At 41.9% G+C, this 22,337-nt stretch overlaps 1 protein-coding gene across 3 annotated transcripts in view; it reads left to right on the top strand.

Annotated features, from left to right (window-relative positions):
• The window catches only part of RST1 (ARM repeat superfamily protein), a 198,476-nt gene that overhangs the window by 60,193 nt on the left and 115,946 nt on the right, over window positions 1-22,337 (top strand). For all 3 annotated transcript variants that reach the window (XM_087696145.1, XM_087696142.1, XM_087696144.1), the window contains exon 7: window positions 16,684-16,874. In XM_087696145.1, the coding sequence (XP_087552271.1) occupies window positions 16,684-16,874 (191 nt within the window). The remainder of the gene's footprint in view (window positions 1-16,683; window positions 16,875-22,337) is intronic.

Genomic DNA, 22,337 nt, shown 5'->3' with positions numbered 1-22,337 from the left:
TCTGCTCAGCGCCTCCACTAGTTGAAGACCGCTTGCGCCAGTGCTGCCCACTTCCAGCTCACGCCCTGTACAGGCGGCCCCTCTGCAGTAAGGCCCCAGTGCTTGCTGGCGCCGCCTGCCTGTGCCATCTGTCGCCCCCTAGCGCCCGCTGGTGCCGCCTGACTGTGCCGTGCCCTTGGTCAGTGCCGCCCTGATCTGCAGTGGTGCTGCTCCACACTTGCCTGCCTGTGCCCAATGCCAATGCCGCCTGTCTGCCAGCAATCCGCCTCCAATCCACCAGCTACACACAACTGCCTGTCTCACCACACCTGCTGCACATGATTGCAGCTGCACCAGCACCCCTGGCCCGCCACGCCTCAGCAGCGCCTCACCACTCTGGTCCAGTGCACCTCCAGTTCGAGCCGGCCCGACAATCCAGATCAGGGTAAAATGAAAAAAATTCAATCAATTTTTTATTTCAAATCTCATTCATAGGAAAAGGCTTGTGCCTAGGCAGCATTTCTCTGCTTTTGCAAGTGTCTGGGACACATTTCACGCAGAGATTTTGTGAAATTTTGGGGCTTTTATTGTCAGTTCAGAGATTGGCAAATGTACAGCAGTTTCAGTCTGAAATAGACTGTTTTTTAGCATTTTGGAGCAAGAAATTTTGGAGCTTTTGCTTCTGTAGTGTTGCTGAGCGTTAAATGCACCTTGGACTGCGTGCATTACAGACAGTTTTGATAGAGTGAACTTTAGTATGCGAATTGCAGCAACCTATTTGCTGTAATTTTGGAAATTTTGAGATTTCTAAGTTGGTCCAGCTTGGACATTGCTCTTTTTGCTATTTTTGGCATTGATTATCATGGCAAATCAGGGAGGTGATGTATTTACCTATGTATCCAAGGAGGATAGGTTGGATGGTAACAACTATTCACTTTGGCCCTTCATGATGAAGAATGTGCTGATTGCGAAGAATCTTTGGGACTACGTAAGCGGAGAAGAAGTCAAGCTTGGAGTTGTGGCTCCTGCTACTACTCCTCCAGGAGGACGTGGACAACGGGCACCTCAGGTTGTTCAACTTGCTCTACTTCAGCTACTTCCCCAAAGATTAGCAGCTTAAAAGACATGGGATACACAGGATGCATAGGCTTTGTCGCTGATTGCATTGGCAGTTCAGCGGTCTATCATCCCTCACATTCAGTCTATAACTTCTTCACAAGAAGCCTGGTTGACTTTGGAGCAGATGTTTGCTGGTAAGAATGAGATCCGCATCTCTTTCTTAAAGAAAGAGCTTGAGACACTGAAGATGGATGAGGGTGATTCCAAGCAGGATCACCTAAATAAAATTTAGGACTTGCATGAGCAACTTATGAATGTCAATGAGTATTACTCAGATGCACAATTGATATCTACTACATTGAACTCATTGCTGCCCTTGTACTTGGCCTTTCATACGGCCTTGAACCTCACCATGAGGATTGCCCTATAGTCGATTACTTTTCTTGAGCTGGTCAGTTTGCTCTCAGAGGAGAAGTAGACAAGAAAAAACACTGGTGTAGATATCATAGCCTCTGAGCAGGCTTTTATGGCACGACAGAAGGGCAAGGGCAGCCAAGCAAAGAATGCTCCACAGAGCTTTGGAAATTTAGGCACTTCATAGGGTAATAAGAAACAAGGGGCACGCAAGCCAAGAAGGGCAAATGCCATTATTGCAAGAAGCCAGGCCACTACATCACTGAGTGTAGAAAGCACATAGTCAAGGAGAAGGAGGAGTTAGGAATGTTTGTTTCTGATGCTCCTTCCACTGCTACTGAGTTAGCGTCCTTTGTTGCAGGCAGGGACTATTGTTTTAATATATGCAATTACGACTCTTCTTGGGCTGATGGAACATTTAGCTCTATTGAGGATGCAGGACCGAGGGGGGGGAGTATATGTCCTCTATGCTGAATTCTTTTTTGAAGCAGAAGGGCATTGTTCATCAGCTCACTACTGCTTATACTCCATAGTAGAATGGGTTTACAGAGAGGAAGAATCGGTCACTCATGGAGATGGCAAGATGTATGTTGAAAGCAATGAGCTTGCCACACAGTTTTTGGATGGAAGCCGTTATGTGTGCTTGCTATGTTTTGAACAGATGCCCCACCAAAGCATTAAAGAATGTCACGCCGTTTGAGACTTGGAACAGCTGGAAACCTTCTGTTGGGCACTTTGGCAAGGCACTTAGAAAAAAGTTGGATAACAAGGCTGTCAAATGTATTTTTGTGGGATAGAGCAATGGGAGAAAAGGATACGGACTATATGATCCTGTCTCTAAAAAGGTATTTGTCAGTAGGGATATACTTTTCGATGAAAAATCAGAATTATCCCTTGCTGGTTTTGACAAATATCAGGCTGCATGTGATGTATTTGAAGGGTTGTTGCCTATTTCATTTGGTGATTCAGCTGGAGTTTCAACAAGTGAACTTAATGTTCAGCCAGGTGCTTCATTGGAAAGCGTAGAAAATCAGCCATTGGCTGATCTGAATATTCAGCAAAGTGCTGAATCTGAAATTCAGCAAGAGCTTGTGTACAGTCAGGAGGCAAGGCAAATGCCTAGATGGTATTTACAGACTATGAAAGATAGTCATTTGGATGCTCCCATGGCTGGTCATACTAGAAGGCATAGTTGTCAGGTACGATACGGTACGGTATGATAAAATACGGTACTAATTGGTACCTTATGATTTTACAAGGTACAGTATGATATTAGTATGAAAAAAAATTAAGATGATTTTTTAAATAACAAAAAATCCTTAAATGATAGATCATAGAATACATGTTTAAAGTGCAAATAGCCATTTCATTACAGAATAAGATGAATACATGAGGGTGACCATCTCGGTCGCATGGGCTACGCAAAACATGCGATACAACTACAGTCTAGTATATCTGATATAAAAAAAAAGAGTGACCTATGTCATATGAATCTATGATGAGGTATCACTATCATCATCATCATCATTAGAACCATCTGAGTGCTCATCAAGAGAGTCTGAAGATGACTCCTCGGCATCCTATGATGAGACACACTCATACTCATCCTCATCCTCACTGATGAGGTTACCATCATCATCAAACGATGGCTCCCTAGGTAGCGGCTGTGTAGGCAAGGGGGGGATGTCATCATGAGGCACATGATGTGAGCTACTAGAGCCCCGCCTTACATATGTCTGTAAGCCACTCGAATCACCCCTCCTCGATGATGGAGAGCGTCAAATGACCATGCCCCTGCTATCACCTACTCAAACTCCTCGCCCACGAGCACATTGATTGCGAGTGTCGCGAGTATCTGCTGCTATAAGCTCTTTATAGAGCTCTACAAAAATCATCTCCTCCTCGTCCACCTCCTTATGTATACTCGGAAGAGTGTTGCCCGTCAACTTGAATGTATCAACATTCACCTACACAATGCAGTGATGCATGTAAGATTGATCATTGTAAATGCTAAAGTCTAAATTGTAAAGAATAAAGTTTAAACTTCAAAGTTCAAAGTTTAAAAGTTAAAACAACAAATTTTAAATGTTATGGTTAAGTGTTTAAACTTTACTTGCTTCGGACTATCCATGCTCATCATAGCCCTCATCATGCGTAAGTTAGTGCGGCAATAGACTAGCCGCTCTAACTGTTGTGTGCTAAGCCGATTATGAATCTTTGTGTGAATGAGAGAATAGGCACTCCAGTTTCTCTCACATGCACCCGAAGAGCAATCCTGGGTAAGGACCCTCATGGCTAAGGGCTGAAGGGTCTCTAGTGCGTATCCAAAGTTTTGCCACCAAAATGCCCTCTCTGATCTGCATAGCATCCTAGCTGCTCTAGCACTGCATTGTGGTCATCCACAGGAACCACACGAGTTAAATAAGCAAGCTGGTCTGAACGCAACTCTGTATCATCCATGACCGCCGGTGACTTGTAGGCCGGATGTACCAATGCAGCAAAACCATGGATGGGCTTATGCATCCACGCCCATCTCCTCTCTGCTATCTCTAAAACATGTGTACGCTGTGTCTTTGTGTCACTATACAAGCACGTGCCTTTGCCAATGCCACTCTAAAGAAGTGAACGAGAAGGCCCATGATGGACCCCTTGCAATCACTCATACGTAACACCCTATAAAAGGGAGTCATGACAATGACAACGGCATGGACTTTTTGCCAAAATTGCTCATTAAGGCACAAGCGTTACATGGCTGTCGCCTCCTCTGTCTCATGCTCATCCCACTCATTTCATAGAGTGGACACCACTGTCTGGCGCAAGGGGACTACACCTCATAAAGGCGCTCCAGCAATAACCACATGTAAGCAAAGCAAGTTGAAGAAGGATTCTTCAACTCCAGCGTGCTATGCTCACGATACATCGCAAGCATCTTTACCTTTACCGTGAAGAATGTGACAATTGATGTAGCTTTGCAGACCACCCTCTTCACCCACTTGAGCTTCCCAATGTCCTCCATGAGCAAGTCCAAACAATGACTTGCACATGGAGTCCACACAATCGTAGGGAACTCGACCTCAAGCAAAAAATCCATGCGCCGACAATTCGATGCATTGTCGTAACAACTTGCACCACATTTGAGGGGCCCACCTACAACCACAACTTACAAATTATAAGTTATGTATAAATCAAATTTCAATTATGAATCATGATATTATCATAATGAAAGAAAGTGAAATAAATTTAAAATGAAAATTGCAATGTATACCTCAATGATAGCTTGTCGAATATGGCGGTAGATGAATGCGCCCATCGTTTTTCTCCCCCTCTTGCCGGTATCTACGGCCCGTAAAAAGTAAGTGCCGAGTGGACATGAGACGAGTATGTTGATGATGCCCTGTTTCTTACGATCACTCCATCTGTCGGTGAGAATGGAGCAACCATATTTTATCCATATGGCCCGAATAGGATCAAGGGCTCTATCAATCCTCTCCTCTTCACCAATCTTTATTGTCCTCATATCATTGTATGTGACACCGGTCCATCCTTCACATGGACCCACATTGGCAATGGCTTTTACCATCTTCTTCCATTGCTCTTGCTTTAGGACATTGAATGCAAGATTGCACTCAATCACCGTGCGTGCAATTTCAATGTCCGCAAGTCGTTGCCTTTCTCTAAGAGAGACAATCGATCCATGCACATGACCAAGAGCTTGAGAGAGAGACGATTGTCTCTCCGGCACCGCATGAGCCTCCACTCTTTGTCTTTTACCAGAGCCAAATGCGGATGTGGAGTCCCCACTACCAATGGTAGAGGCCTTTTCCTCATCGGTTGAAGATATGCCCACATTGGATGCTTCCTCGTTAGTAGGCATAGCAGTTGGTGCCGATAAGCCACTTCCTCCTCTTCTTATGGATCCCCCTCTCATCTTGGCGAGAATCTACTCTGCAATGTTTTGAGGGATCTCCTTGTTGTATAGCGCTTCCCGCAATACTTGCATGTCCAATGGTGAGAGTTGGACTTCTTTGTGTCCCTCTCTGCATGGATTGCATGCAAATTGAAGGCCTCGTGCTTCTCACGAGTCATGGTGTTGATGACAGATAAAGAGGTCACACACACAGAGAGAGAGAGAGAGAGAGAGAGAGAGAGAGAGAGAGAGAGAGAGAGAGAGTCTCGACTCTTGAAAGTTGAGAGGGAGACTTGAGAGGCCCGAGGGTTGGGGTAAAGTTGAAAGAGCAAGAGTGAACTATGAGAGAGAGGGGATGGGAGATGAGAATGGCAAATGCTTTGATAGGGTGCGGGATAGAGGGGATGGGAGATGAGATATGAGAATGGCAAATTCTTCGATAAGGTGCGGGAAAGAGGGGATGGGAGATGAGATTCGAGAATGACAAATCACAAGTCCATTCAAGAATCAAGATCCAAGAGAGGAAGATGAGAATGGTAAGTTACAAGTGCTTACTGAATTGGTGTGGAAGCATGGAGGAGAGGAGCTCCTTTTGTAGATGAGAGAAGGGTCAAAGTTCAAACAGCCAAAGAGGGGTCAACGGTCAAAGAGAGGGTTGCCAGCTAGAAGGAATCCAAAGAGGGCCGGGGAGAGGAGTGCATGGCTGGAAAAGGGGGTGGGGTGAGGTATCCAAGGCTTCCCATCCCCCAAAAAGTGCCACACAGGTAGGCAGAGTAAAAGCGGGCACAAAAAACGTGTGACGTGAGATCGATGATGCGCAGGCGACGTGGCCGAAACAAGCCAAAAATCTCGTACGAATTCGTACCGTACGGTTCTTACCGTATGAACCTATCCGTACCAGGTACGAAGGCAACTATGCTAGAAGGCAAGCTCGTTTGCATGATACTGCACATACCATGGAGTTTGTTATGGCAGCAAGTATAGTTGATAATGAGGAGCCTGAATGTTTTGAGGATGCACAACATAGTGTGCATTGGATGGCAGCAATGCAAGCTGAGTTTGATTCTATCATTAAGAATCAAACATGGGATTTAGTGTCTTTGCCTATTGGGAAGAAAGCCATTGGAACAAAATGGGTCTACAAGCTGAAAAGGAATGCAGATGGATCCATTGACAAATATAAGGCAAGGCTTGTAGCCAAGGGCTATGCATAGAAGAAAGGCATTGACTATGAGGAGACATTTGCTCCTACCTCCCGCATGACTACCATCAGGTCTATGGTTGCTTTGGCTGCCCATTATGGATGGACTATGCATCAGTTAGATATTAAAATTGCATTTTTACATGGGGAACTTCATGAAGAAGTATATGTACAACAGCCCATTGGTTTTGCAATTGAGGGATTCGAACACTTGGTTTGCAAGCTGAAAAAGGCTTTATATGGCTTGAAACAAGCTCTTAGAGCTTGGTATGCAAAGATTGATGCCTTTTTACTCAGCCAAGGGTTTATAAACAACTCATCAGAGTCTACCCTTTACGTATGTAAAGAGGGGGCATCCATGTTCATCATTTGTCTATATGTTGATGACCTTTTGCTTGCAGGGACACATGTTGATCAGATTTCAGCATTTAAACAAAATTTGCAGCAAACTTTTGAGATGTCAGACTTCGGGTCTTTGCATTATTACTTGGGCATACAGCTCATACATGATGCTAGAGATATTGGTTTATCACAGTCAAGATACATTGGTAAACTCCTTGAGAGTTTTGACTTGGAGGATTGCAACCCAGTCTCTGTACACCAAGGGAACCTGGATTGCAGCTGTCAATGCATGATGACAGTGATTTGTTTGATACACACACATATGCTCGAGCAGTTGGATGCCTTATCTACCTATGCAACGGTAGGCCAGACATACAGTTTGCAGTTTTAGCCTTGAGCAGATATATGCATCAGCCATGCACGTCACATTGGCAAGCTGTCAAGTGTGTTTTTCGTTACTTTTGCAGGGTACTAGATCTCTTGGATTGCTTTATGCTAAGGGGGGACCACTGCACTTACATGCTTACAGTGATTCTGATTGGGTTGGTAATTATGATTCACGTCACTCTACTATTGGCTATTGTTTCTTTCTAGACTCATATTGCATATCTTGGCTTAGCAAGAAACAGTCCATTGTTGCCACATTGTCATGTGAATTTGAATACAAGGTAGCTTTCACTACCATAGTTGAATGTGTATGGCTTAGACGCTTGCTACATGATCTAGATGTATCTGTCACGGAGCCTACTTCTTTGTTCACTGACAGTTAGAGTGCCATTGCAGTGGCACGGAACCCAGTGTTTCATGCACGCACGAAACACATTGAGATTTTCAGAGAGAGGCTACATGCAGAAGATATCAGCCTTGTCTATTGCCCTACCACTAGTAATGTGGCAGACATCTTCACCAAAGCTCTTTCTCGTGACAAATTTGAAGCATTTCACAATGCTTTAAATTTGATCTCCTTTCGTGGAGGATGACCCTTGTATCTTGATCACTCTTCACTCTAGGGGGGTTTGTTGGGTTTCACTCATGCCTACGCTCACAGAGGAGTGTCGGTGATCAGTAGGACACTAGGGCACTTTTTAGTCTCCGTATGAGAGGCTTTTTTCCCCAGATTCATTCTCTTTATTTTATGTGCCTATGTTACATATTTACGGGCACTTATCATGTTGCACACACTTTTGGATGTGAATACCCTCTTACAACCCTAAGGTTTAAGGGTTGTACCTTGTACTTTCATCTTACACTCTTTCAGTCTATTGCATTGGGTGTTGTGCTTCACTCTCCATGCTATCGACTGCACTCTCAACTGAGCTTCGAACCTCTCCACCTTCTCACAAGGTCATCACAACCTTAAGATGGTTATCCTCTCCAAATAGTCTAAGGTTAAACATCATCTATTTCAAGATTGCTAGGGTATTACAATACAATCTTGCTTAATTGGCATAGAGGGGATTGATATTTTATCCTTCTTGACCATCTCTTAATAATCTAGGATAGTCAACAATGGAATTTTAGCATCAACCTAGGTCCTTAATGCCATACACACTTCTTGCATTGTTTGTTTGAAGAAAATCCAACCTTTAAACATAGTATTGGACCCTTTTGACACAATTCAATTTCTAACTTACAATAGGCCTAGGTCATCTAGGACTCTCTCTTTAAAAGGTTTATTCAAGCACCCTCCACATATATTAAGGTCAACTACTTATTCAAAGTGCACATACTTGTACCTAAGTCTAAACATTGAACAACTAAATATCATGAATAGGACATCAAATATTGATTGTTGTATCACCACAATATGTCATGACAATCACCCATTGCTTGCACCTCAAAAGTATTTTCTTTTCTTGATGGGAAATTCCTATGTGGGAAGAGAGTAAGCATCTAAATCACTTAGAGCTGGGGAGCACATCCTCTTAAAAGCAATACTTCTTGTAGCCAATAGTTGAGTATATCTCACCATTGAGACTTACTCTTTAGAATCACTTTGCGGGATTAAGAAGTGGAGATAAAAGATTCAAGAGTTTTCCCTTGGGTTTGGGGCGAAAGTCCTAAACGAACGATAGCGAAGGTATCCACAGATTAAGAGGGAGCTCTTAGGAGTTGTCACGGTTCTCAAGAATGATAAAAAGTACTTCATTGGAGCTGCTGTCATGGTCGAGACTGATTGCTTGTCTCTTCTAGGTATGATCATGAGTTCTACTCCAGACATTGCCATGCTTAGGTGGATTGGGTATACAAAATCCATGAATCGTGAGTTCATGCACATAGCCGATATTCTTTCACGAGCGAGGTATGATGATATGTATTCTTCTTGCACTAATGATGTTGATGATGGGGCTGATTACTTTGTTTGCTAACCTAGGCACAAAAATTGATTTCTCATCTGCATTTCATCCTGAAACTAATGGACAAACAAAAGCCACTAATAGCACTATTCTAGATCTTTTACGTGCTTACACTATTTCTAAACCACAGACATGGGACACACACTTGCATTTATTACAATTTGCATATAACAATACACCACACACATCTACAAAGAAAACACCGTTTGAAGTGATTTATGGTTATAGATTGTCTACACCTTTAGTTCAAGCAACAACTCTCCTACACAATCTATTACTCACCAAAGATTGGACCAAATAGCTGGGGAATACATCCTTTTTGGGGGTAAACATGCCTGTGCCTACACTGCCCGTGTATTACTACACTAACAGTCCCCACACACCTGTACGTTGCAAGTGGCAGGCACCTATCACTGTCGCTTCATTCTTTGTTCTTTTAGTGACATTTAAATAAGGGAAGGTCAGTCACACATTGTGACTGTTGGAGTTTCTATATATGGAGATTCTCTTTCTTGCTCTCTTACTCCATCCGCCATAGCTCACTTCTCCATTGCTTCTACTTGTATCAGAGCATTGGTTTGAGGATCTTCTCTTCAATGCACTTCAGTCCGGATTTAAAACCTATAGCTCAAGGTTTAACGGTTGCCTCTCAAGAAGGTATACATCAATCCTATGCTTCATAGGCCTCTTCCTAGCTTGTGTGGGATCCTTCTCAGCATCAAGTTGACCTGACTGAGCTTCAACAAGTACTCCAGTGTGGCCAGGAATAACAGCAAATATGACAGACCTGCCACTTAATTTGTGTAGGACAGACTTGTTGTTTGCTCTGTGCAAGACAGGACAAACTTATTTACTCTGTGCAGGACAGACCTGCTACTTACTCTGTGCAGGACAGCTCTATGTAGGACGGACCTGCTATTCACTGTGTTGGAGATAGACCTGCTGTTCACTGCATTGGGAACAGACTTGCTGTTTATTGTGTTTAAGACAGACCTATTGTTAACTATTGTTTAGGACATACTTGCTGCATACTGTCACAACAAGCTACTATGCTGATTATCATGTGATGATATTCAAGTACTTCAATGGATGTATCGATGTATGACATTGATGCTATGTGTCTGGATATGATTATGGAATGTCTTGAGCTTCACATTTGAGCTCGATTACATATATTGGAGCTTTGGCTAGTTGCTATAGTGATCATTGACATTGTGGGCTTGAAGATTCTCTCGGGTTTTATGCTCCCAGCTCTACGCTTGATGCATTTGGGATTTTGGACGGCCATGTACTTGATATTTTGAGCTTGCATTGCTCATTTGGCATTCGGTTTTGTTCCAATGGGAGTCACTTGAGTTACTTAGCTATTTTGCATTTGAGCACATCTTTGGGTTTGTGTAATTGAGCTTGCTTTAGTGAAACCATGGGACTTGGTCAAATTATGTCTATGCTCTCCGGATACTATTTAGATACAATTGTTGTCTGGTGGGCTGATTTGATTCATGCTTTGAGCTGGTACCTATCTTTGTTAAGTTGTTGCCAGTGATGTATTTATCCTACTTGGCTATGAGCTTATTTCCACTTGCTCAATCAGTTGTGTATCTACTATCTAGTAGTTCTCTTTCGTTATCTTGAGACCTACTATATGCATGACGGTTATGCTTATTGAATGTATCCCACTTTGACACATTGAGTTTGATAGTTCCGAGATGCATCATCTAAGAGGAGATGCTTTGACTTGACTGTCATTCTTTATCAATTTGTGGACAGCTCTCCTATTTGTTGATTTCATCTCTTTAGACATTATCTTGGTCTTGAATTGGCTTGTTTTGCTGTTATTTACAACAATCTTTTTGTCTTGGGCTGTGCTTTCATTCATTGCATTATGGCTGGTGGGTTGAATGACAATGCTATCTTAAACATTGATAAATTGGATGGCACAAATTACAACTATTGGAAGGGACAAATCTAGTAGGTCCTAGTATAGAAATTGCAGATTAAGCCATTAAGACATGAGGGTGTAAAACTCGAACACTTTGATGTCGATGATTGGGCTGAATTGGATGAGTTACGTAAATCTACGATCATTTTGTCACTCTCTAAATAGATTTCTATAATGTTATCTTTGAAGGGCAGATTGCCTGGTAGTTATGGGAGAAGATTCGTGATACCTATGACAAGCAAAGTCTTGCTTCATAGATATATTGGCTGAAGCAACTCATGGACCTTCGTATGGAGGAGGGGACTTTCATGTTTTCCCACTTGAATGAGTTTCATTCTATTTTCAGCCACTTATCTTCGCAGCAGGGGATCGACTTTAAGGAGAATCTTCCTCCCTTGTTCCTGTTGGTTACATTGCCTGAGTCATGGGACACATTCAATACTGCTATGTGTGCAAATATGATGGGTTGAAATGGCAGATATAGAGGGTAGACTCTTGAATGAAGAGGTTAATAGAAAGAATATTGATACTTCCTGTAGTTTTCATGCTTTGACAATCAGAGGTAATAATGGTAAGAGCGGTAATGATCGTCGTACGAGAGACTCTCAGAAGTCTTGTTCTCAGTCATTTGGACAGTCTCACAGTAAGTCCTCTAGTCATAAGTCCGCATTTACTTGTCATTATTGTGGGAAGCAGGGTTATATTGGGCCACAATGCTATAAAATGCGTGATGACAAGCGCAAGGAAAAGGGAAAGAGTAAAGTGCAGGAAAAGACCAATGATTCCAAAATTGTTCCTAGCAAGTTCAACGTCAAGATAGAATAGATTTATGTTGTGCAGATTGATTTCGATGGTGATTACATACTTGCAGCTTCTTCTCTTGATGTTTCGCAGTTGATTGATGCCTCGTCCACCTATGCTCAGTGTTGGTTGATTGATTCAAGGGCTTCATTTCACGTTACCCCTTATTGAGAGTGGTTCCACTTCTATTGTAGAATGACAAGATCGGTCAGATTGGGCAATGACTTGGTATTTAGATATTGTAGGTATTGGAGGTATCTAGCTGTAGTTTCCTTCTGGCAGTATGTTTACTTTGCATGATATACGCCATGTTCTGGCTTTGACTAAAAGTCTACTTTTTGTTGGACAGTTGGATGATGTAGGTTATGTTTTCTTTTGGTGATTCCTCATGAAAGATTACATATGGGAATCTTGTCGTGGCATGAGTGCACTCTTTATCCCTTGCTTGTATTTTGGGTCTATCAACCATGTTTTGATAGTGGCCGTAGTATCACATGTATCATTATGGCATCATCGCCTTGAGCACATATCACTCAAGGAAAAGAAAATGCTTACCTGTTTGTAGTATCTTTTGGTCCTTAACTATAAGTGTTTTGATTCTTGTGATCATTGTCTTTATGGTAGGCAAACCCATAGTTCGTATAAGAAGTCTGGCATTATAAGCATGGATGAGCCTTTGGCTCTTGTTCGTTTTGATGTTTGTGGACCTATGTCTTGCAAGTCGTTAGGTGGCGTGAAGTATTTCTTTACTTTCATTGATGATTAGTCACATGAGGTGGATATACCACATAAACTAGAAATCAAAACTTGTGATTACTTTTCAGCGTTGGCTTGGTTTTATTGAGAACCAATCTAGGTATAGGTTGAAATGCCTATGATTTGACAATGGAAGTGAGTATGTATCTAAAGCTTTTGAGCAGTTTTGTGACGAGAGGGGTATTAAGCATGAGTTGACCACCCCGTACATCCCACCCTAGAATGGTATGGCTGAGTGGTTGAATAGGGCGATTAAGAAGTGAGTTCGTAGTATGCTTAGCCAAGCAGGCTTACCACAATACTTTTGGGTTGAGGTAGTTACTACTACCCTGCATTGAATTACTTGATCCCTATACATTACTCTTGATTATCAGGTTGTAGAGGAGGTGTGGTCTAGAAAATCTTCATCATATGCTCATTTACATACCTTTGGTTATGTGGCTTTTTGCTATGTTTCGAACGACAAGTACAATAAGCTAGATTCTAAGTCCGTGAAATACATCTTTTTTGGTTATGGGGATACATGTGAGATGGGCTATCACCTATCGGATTTGTAGGCTAGGAAGGTTATTTGTAGTCATGATGTTTTTTTCCATGAGAAGAAAATGCATAAGCAACCTTAACAGATCGTTGAGGTACGTAATGTGATATTTTAGGAGGAGTTTCTTGTTATTGTACAACCAGCTAGATAGCTTGCAACAGAGCTGATGCTCCAATGACCTAGGATCCTGATGTTAGACAGGATATATATGCTCCACAACCTATTTTGTGATGGTTTACTAGAGATAGATGTCAACTTGATTAGTTTGCGCCCTCTATGGATTGTGTTATGGTGATAGATGCTAGTGAGCCTCTTACCTATGATGAGGCCGTGCGTAGAGGTGATAGTCACTCTTGGGAGAGGGCCATGTAGTCAGAGTATGGCTCATTGCAAAAAAATCATATGTGGGATTTGGTTCCTTTGCTTAGCGTAAAGTGTGCTTTGCCATATAAGTCGGTGTATAAGTTGAAAAGTACCCTTGGACGCCCCATGCCAGTCTATAAGGCCAGATTGGTTGCTTAGGGTTTTAAGCAAGAGTATGTTGTTGACTTCGATGAAGTTTCTCAACTGTCATTAAGATGACTACCCTATGCTTGGTTCTTATATGGGGACTTGTATGATGAGATTTATATGTGACAGCCTAAGGGATGTGAGGCAAAAGGCACAGAATACCTAGCATGCAAGTTGAGAAAGAGCCTTTAGGGCCTTAAGTAGGCACCTAGGGAATGGTACCGTAAGTTTCATGCTTTCATGCATTCACAGGGATATATCTACAATGATATGGATTTGTGTTTACACACAAAAAATGCCCGTGATGGTAGCCTTATGATTTTTGTGCATTACCACTTTATTAAAGGCGCTGTTAAGGACAAGTCCATCGAGCTTGCCAAAATCTCAACTGATTAAAATCCTGTAGATTTGCTCATTAAAAGTCTCTTAGCAGAGAGTTTTGCCTTTCTTAGGAAGCTAATTGGCGTTAGATGAGATGACATATTTCTTTATCTTGTTATACTTTATGTATATTTGTACTTTTACTATTTTCTTGATCTCTTCTCACCAGGGGTACATTCGCCTTTAAGTGGGAGGTTGTTGGGGGTAAACATGCCTATGCCTATGCCTATGCCACCTATGTATTACTACATTGATACTACTCGCACATCTGTACATTGCAGGTGACGGGTGCCCTTGCATACATGTACATTGTAAGTGGTGGGCGCCCATCATTTTCACTTCATTCTTTATTCTTTCATTGACCTTTGAATAAGGGAAGGCCAATTACACATTGTGACTGTTGGAGTTCCCACATCTTGAGTCTTTCTCTCTTTCTCTTTTGCTCCATCTGCCATAGCTCACTCCTCCATTGCTCCTGCTTGCGCGTGCTCTCACTTGGGCCTCTGCCTTCAATCCTCTTAAAAGTCAATACTTCTTGCAACCAATGGTTGAGCATATCTCACCACTGAGCCTAACTCTTTAGAAGTGTTTTGAGGGATTAAGAAGTGGGGATAAAAGACTCAAGAGCTTTCCCTTGGATTAATTCAGGCAACACCTCCTAAGACAATCTCTATTGGAATCTAAACATCCTAGCTGCAAACTTGACTTGCTTGCTTGGCACCTGATTCTTCTTTCCTCGATGACTCAGCAATTCCCAGATTTTGAAACTTGACACCTAGAAAGCCATACATGAGCCATACAAGATTTCACCCACAGATGATTTGTTTTGAGTCATTATCTTGTTCCACTGGGCTTAACCTTGCAGATTAGTTATTAAATAGTCACACAAAGGTCTTGATGTTATGAAAGTTTGATTGATATATTATGTATTGACCCATGAGTGCAGATCAATGTGATTTTGATATGCTGATTTGTCGAAGTTTGGCTTTTTTTTTTTCTTTTCAATCTCAAATTCGGGAGATGATAGCGTAACACTCTGGCTACTGTAATCTATATTCTGTTTAATGGGTTTATCACTTAAAACTTAAATTCTATTCAGTGCAAATGTGAAATGCACCTCCCAGGACCGGAGGAAGTACCTGATTGAGCAGCACAACTGTGCCATGCAAGAAGCTGAAAAGTACCATGAAGAAGCAATATTTCAGCCCTACCTGAGGAATTCATTGATTAGGCAGCTCTGTTAGCTAGGGTGGAGTGGAAACTGAACTTCCGCTAGGTAGAGTCATCACAAGCTGAAGATGTTCTGAAATACTGTGGCAATTGTCAGGTGGCATGAAGATTGATTTTCAGGTGTGGTTGACCTACTCAGATATATTGTTTCTCTCAAGTTTGGATGGAGAGGTGGCTGTCACTTGGCGAGCATGATCATATACTCCAAGGCCAGCCTTGAGTTATGAGGAGTATCTTGGCAGCATAACCATCAGAGTTTTTGGGGACTTCATTGCTGTCACATCTAATCCAGAATTCTTAGATGGAGTGAGAAGCCAGCTGAGGAAAGAAGATTTTCAGCAGCATAGTAGTGTGGCATAGATGGAGTCGAGATGTCGACAGTGATTGATTGACATAAGAATTCCTCATCATAATCCCCTCAGAGAGGTTACTAGGGGAAGAGGATGAGGGAAAGGTGAGAGAAGCCATTGTTTGAGTTTGGGACAGATCCTTCCCCTTTACCAATGGAGGGGGTTCAATGGATTTACAGGCCATTGCTGTGCCCCTCCTTTCTTCTTGTTCTTTTGCTTCTAGTATTTCTGTGAGAAAGCTATAAGATTACCAATAGAGGTCTGTCTTTTCAGACATTTTAGCCTTTGTAGTACCTATGTAGCGGATGTTTTATAGCCAGTTGGGCTATTAAACAGACAGCCTTTGTGGGGTCAAAAAGAGCACGAGCACCGTGCGTAGAATGAGTAATAAGGAAAAACAGGCATGTAGTTTTCGTGAGCTTGTATTCTAATTCATATTAAATTAAGTAATTTTTATTTAACATGGTCTATGCATCGCAAGTCTTGGGCATCTAACCGTATTATTTAGGTTGTATCATAACTAACTATCAGGTATTAGTGAAAATTGGTGCCGTTTTTGTTTTGGCCTCATCTCACAAGTGGAATGTTAATCTTTAAGTGATTTTTGTTTAACATGATTTATGCATGGCAATTCGCAAGTCTTGAGCATCTAACCATATTATTTGGGTTGTACTATAACTAACTATTAGGTATTAGTGAAAATTGGTACTGTTTTTGTTTTGGCTTTGTCTTGCACGTTGTATGTTAATCTATAAGTGATTTTTTCTTTACATGATTTATGCATCGCAAGTCTTGGGCATCTAACCATATTATCTGGGTTGTACTATAACTATCAGGTATTAGTGAAAATGGGTACTGTTTTTGTTTTGGCCTTGTCTTGCAAGTCGTATGTTAATCTAGTAATTGTGTGCAGGTTTAATCACATGGGTATGCATGGTAGTTTCAGCTTTTATTCTGCATCCAGTTCACAGTATAGCAGCACTTGAAGTGATTGCAGCCATTGGAAAAAGTTACCCTATTAAGGACTTGTCATTGGTACCGGTGGTTCTCTTTTATTCAAGGACTTTGAGAAGACAACATACAAAAGACACAGCTGCAAACTTGGTATCCCATTTTATGATGCTCTTACGATATACACTCTTTCTTTATGGGAATATTGGATCATTGAGCCGTCTTGTAATGATGTCTGACATTTCTGACAGTGCATTATTGCTGCAAAGCTATAATATGAATGAAGACTTTATGGCCTTGGAATACTCATGGTTGATGATCTTGGAATTTTGGTATCTGTTTGATGTTCAGGGTTAGGATAAATTTGTTTCTATCAGATTGTTGCTTGGCCTTTTTACTTTGCTTTGCTACATCAACTCTACATAGATAGCTTCAAGTCTTTCACTTAAAATGTGGCTTTGATAATTACATCCTGCTTTGTTTGATCAATAGCTCTTGGAAAACATTGGTGGCCTCCCTACTTCTTGTATGTTTTCTCTCCTTGCCCCCTAGATGCTCTCCTCATGTTTCTTCACTTCCATATGTCCTCACCCACCAAATGGCCTGCTCCTACCTGCCTTCCACCAAGCCCTAGAAAGAAACACAATGTAATGGCCTCTTTCCTATTTCTTTGCTCACTTGTCTCCCTCCCCCCCATGCTACTTTTTTGCTCCCTCACCAAAATATGGCTTTCTGAGCAGCCATGTCATAGAACAACCTGATGCACTTTAGCAAAAGCCATGAAGCAAAGTGATCTGTGCAATCATAAGGGTTTTGATTGAAGCCTTGGTACAAACAAATCCTTGGTGGAAGCCACAAGAACACAATGTAGAGAGGGTGAGAGGAAAAGAACGAAGCAATAGCACCAATGAACAATGCACTCACTGATAGAATGAGAAGATACAAGTGTGTCTATATATAGACACATATGGGATGTTGTAAGAGAGAACACACATGTTCTTCTTTCTCTTGGACTTCTAGAATCGGAGGTCTATGCAACAAAAGCTGCGCTCACCTTGGAAGTAAGCACTTAGCCACTAGAAGGAGCGCCTCAAACTCTTGAAGCAGGGAACTCACCTTGTCAAAGGTAAGAGGTTGGGTCCGTGGGTCATGGTAATGGAAGTGATGAAGTTATCCTACTACGGGGATGAAAGTTTGGAAAGTAACACGTGGGCCAAGTGAGTAGCTTTGAGAATGGATCCCACTGCCACAAGCCAATCTGGAAGAGATGTAATTTGAACTATATAGGAAATTGCAGACTCTTTCAAGGAGAGTCCAAATAGCTGACTTTGAAGATTGATGACCCGGGCAACAATCAGTGTCTCAAATTGATCCACAAGAATCCCCCATGCCATAGCCAAAGACTCCCAAGCTGCATCAACAGATTGACAAAGTCAGTTGTAGTCATGATGATCAAGGCATAAGCCGAAGTATCTCTATCCTCCGAGTCTTGTATGCCATCAAAGCCGGGCTGATCAATCACCACATCATCAAGAATGTGTTTTAAATTGATCCTTAAGAATTCCTCATCCCATAGCCAAACAGTCCCCAACATGGATCAACAGAATAACATAGTCAGTTGTAGTGATGATGATCAAGGCATAAGCTGCAGCATCTTTATCTTCCCAGTCTTGTATACCATCAAAGTCGGGCTGATCAATCACCACATCATCAAGAAGAACCTCCTTACCACTATCAAGATTTTGTGGAAAAGTACAACAAAGGACTTGTCGAGTCATAGTGACAAGTTTGGGAGCAGTACACCATCAACCGCCCGCCACAATTGTCAGGCCACCGGTTTAGACTTGACCTTCACCTTCTACAAAGGTTAGTTTATGCCATCTAGCTTTGAGGCCTCTAAAAACATGTAGAGGAGGGGGCATGAATGCCATCACCGGGGCCAAAGTGTCTCAACAAGATACCCTCGGAATAGCTGAACTATGTGGGAACACTTGCTGCCAAGGAAAACACAAGGTAGAGAATACCGCGTGGGAACAACCATTAGGAGCTCCAACTCCAATATCACTAATAGCCTAAAACACAAATGCCTATGCACATCATTAATCCCATTCCATCACTGGACTTAGGGTGGTTTCGTACGTTTAGTGTGATACATTCAATACGTGAATATGTATGGTATGGAACACACAAAAATTTTAAGAATAAAATACATTGTTTTATACGCTCATTTAAAAAAATACATATAAAATTATATATAAAATCAGTCTACACACATAAAGTGAAGGGCATGTCACTCAATGCTCATAAAAGGACTCGAAATGACAAAATATATAACGACTCATCATAAGCCCCAGATACATTGGAAGGTAAAGAGCTACTCTCACTAGAAGAGGCCTTCAATGGCTCACCAAAGTCACGATCACTGATGACATTCCCATCATCATCATAGTTAGGCTCTCTAATTGGAGCATTCTCTACTCATGTTCTCTAATTGAAGAGGCCTAGGCATTGTGGAGAAGAATGAGGAGAAAGGAGGAGAGAGAGAGAGGAAGAGGGATTTGGGAAAGGGAGAGGGAGAGGGTATAATATGTATGGATGAAACTTGAAAGTGAGAGAGAGGGAGAGACAGAGAGAGAAAGAGGGAGAGGGATAGGGAGAGGAGAGGAAGAAAAGGTGAGGAAAAGGGATAGGGAGAGGGAGAGGGAGAGGAAAAGGAAGAGGGATAGGGAGACGGAGAGAGATAAGTAATGACAATAATACTCACATATTCCTTGACATTTCATGTGCAACCTACACACATGTACCCTTGAAACCTTCTATTTTAGTTGATTAGTGGTTGAGGTCCTTTAATGTATCGAAAAGGGTGGAGACTAACATTTACCAATGGTAGTTAAACACTATCTATATCTACACCCTTCCCATATTAGTGGATTGTGCATCCAAAGGCCAAGAATATAGCTGTGATTTGGGTTACCCGCATAGCCGCATTCTTATTCGCAATAAACCCTATCTTTTTCCCATTCAAACATATTCTATTGACTTCCACGAGAAAATGTGAGGGAAAGGGAGAGGAGGAAGAGAGAGAGAGAGATGAAGAGGAAGAATAGGGTAATGAAGCTTGAATGGAGCCTTGAGCTCAAGAGAGGGAGATCAAAGAAGATGGGAGGCTGATTTGTGTGATGAGATTTGGGGGTTGGGGGGCTGCCCTTTATAAGGGCTGAGGTGACGGAGAAGTGGGAAAGAGTAGATGAGGTTTCAAAGAAGAGAAACTTACAAGTTTAAAATTGCAACAACAAAAAATACCTCATGCACAATATGCGCAATGTGCTACTAGGAGACAGATGGGAGTGTATATATAATACATTAAAGAACAAAGCAAAGTTTAGGGTGGATGGACAAACAGGCTCTTCATTCTTTTGTGTGTGAGAGAGAGAGAGAGAGAGAGAGAGAGAGAGAGAGAGAGAGAGAGGGGGGGGGGGGGCGAGGGATGCTCTTGGAATTGCATACTCATCTTGGAAGTTGGGAGAGAGAGTGTGTGTGTGTGAGAGAGAGAGACTTGGAATTATGATAATAAACATAAGGCTTAGGAGTTGGAAGATATTGTATGGTCTAGTCTTCAGAGGCCAAAAATAGCCTATTTTTTGGTATGAAATGGTACGGATATGTACCGTCGGAACGAACTAGTTCGTACGTAGTACGAATGCAACTATGCTGGGGTTAGAGTAAATTTACGAGCTCAGGACACGAGGAAATCACAGGATGTCAAAGGCAAAAGTTGCTCTAAGTTATGTTGCATAGGTACTTGGTGCTAGTTGTTAGGCTAGGTCATTCATTTGGCCATAAGTGTCAGCTAGTGACACTAAAGAAGTGATGTTTAATGGTACCTAACACCAATCTGATGGTCAAAGATGGCATAGAGACACTTAGGAATGGAAGTTGCCTAGCGAAATTAATTATTGGCTAGTCAGATTAGTTTTCTAGGTACCAAAATAATTATTAGATTAATTTTCAATATTTGAAGACTGCAAATTAATATTTAATTATGGATAATACTGGAACAACCATTTGGGAAGTTTGCCATTTGGCAGGCTTTCCCATGAAGGTTGGTGGGAGGTTGAAGAAGAGGAAAAACGTGACCATTCTGCTATTGTGGATCGTGGGGAGCTATTAGAATTGATTGGGATCGTTTTTCCTCCTTTCCAATAAGAAAGAGGAGGTTGGCTGGTGGCAATAGTTGTTGGGGACCCCCAAATTGCAAGTGACAACATGTGGGTTGCTAGCGGCAGCATTTATTGTAGGGGACAATAAGGAAAGGGTTCCCAACAGCAAGCCACATCATCCACATGTTGTTGAGACAGGGCAGCAGTAGTAAATGATTGATTTTCTTCAGTTCTTCGTGAAGAGAAAGTCTGAATTTTCTCTCTCCTCAACATTGTCTCTCATCTCCTAGCCTTTCTACAGTCTTGCTTCGAAGATTATAGCATGCAAATCACCAAAGGCTAAGAAATTTCAGATTTTTCTGATGTAAACCCTAATCTGTAGAAATTAGGGTTTAACAACGGCCTTGAGAAGTGTACCAGAAATTGAAGGCTTGGATTCAATAGGCCTGAAGCTGTTTTCAATCAAATTTAAGTGGAAGGACCAGCAAATCAATGAATTTTGGGACATTTTCCATATCCGTCAAGGCGGGTGAAGGCCAATTGATTGCATGAATCAAGGCAAGGCACATCGGATTGAAAACTTGTTGGTCATTTTGGACAGCAAGGGGAGTTGGAATACCGAAAGGGATTGGGAAAATCCCATTGTACATCAACTTCTTCTTCAATTAAGTAAAGAAATACCGAATGGGGAGCTGGGTTTGGGACCAACGGGATGTCCAGTGTCCAAGATTGTGAGTTAATTTGCATTTCTCAATTTTGTAATAAATGTTGCTGTTGTAACTAAGTTGTATTCAGGAAATTAAGAAGGAAGGTTGGTTTCATGGTTCCATTGTCAGGATGCCATCAAATCCATTGAATTGGTGGGTGTGTGGCACTTGATTGCAGGTTGGAACTATTGCATTAGTGCTGAAATCGCTCTTAGTAGTGAATTATAGCAAGCATGTCTTCACATGGTGATATGGGATCAAGTGGATAGGATGCATCACTCCTTGGTCAGTCACGTGATAAAGAGGGAAATGCAATGACCGATGTTGGGCATGGTTCTTAGTATGGACAGCAAGCTGAAAATGTGGGAAATGACCCAAATGTTGGCACTTCAATGCATAAAGAGGTTGATGACCAGCAAGGGGCTCAAGACTTTGATGATAGCTATATTTTTGCTGAATTGGGAAAGGATTCCTAGTTTTCTCAATTTGTGAATGCCTCAAGGAAGGACAACAAAGGCAAAGAGAAGAAGAAACCTTCTACAGCTTTGGGATAGCCACAAGAACCAAAGGAAATACTTAAGTCTTCTTTGGAAGAGCCCGAAATGACTGATGAGCACAAACAGTTGGTACCTGTGGGTCAATAAGTACAAATGCATGCCTAACTTGGTAGTGCCAATCCATGGGAACACGGGCAAAAAGGTATTTATGCATATGCACGCATGGGACAATAAGGATACTTTGGTGGTGGT

The sequence above is a fragment of the Lygodium microphyllum genome, chromosome 16 (assembly GCF_053477565.2).
Source record: "Lygodium microphyllum isolate KBCC chromosome 16, Lygodium_microphyllum_v1.1.10, whole genome shotgun sequence".
NCBI lineage: Eukaryota > Viridiplantae > Streptophyta > Polypodiopsida > Schizaeales > Lygodiaceae > Lygodium > Lygodium microphyllum.
The sequence above is the reverse complement of the archived record's forward strand: the minus strand, read 5'-3'. Positions and strand labels throughout refer to the sequence as shown.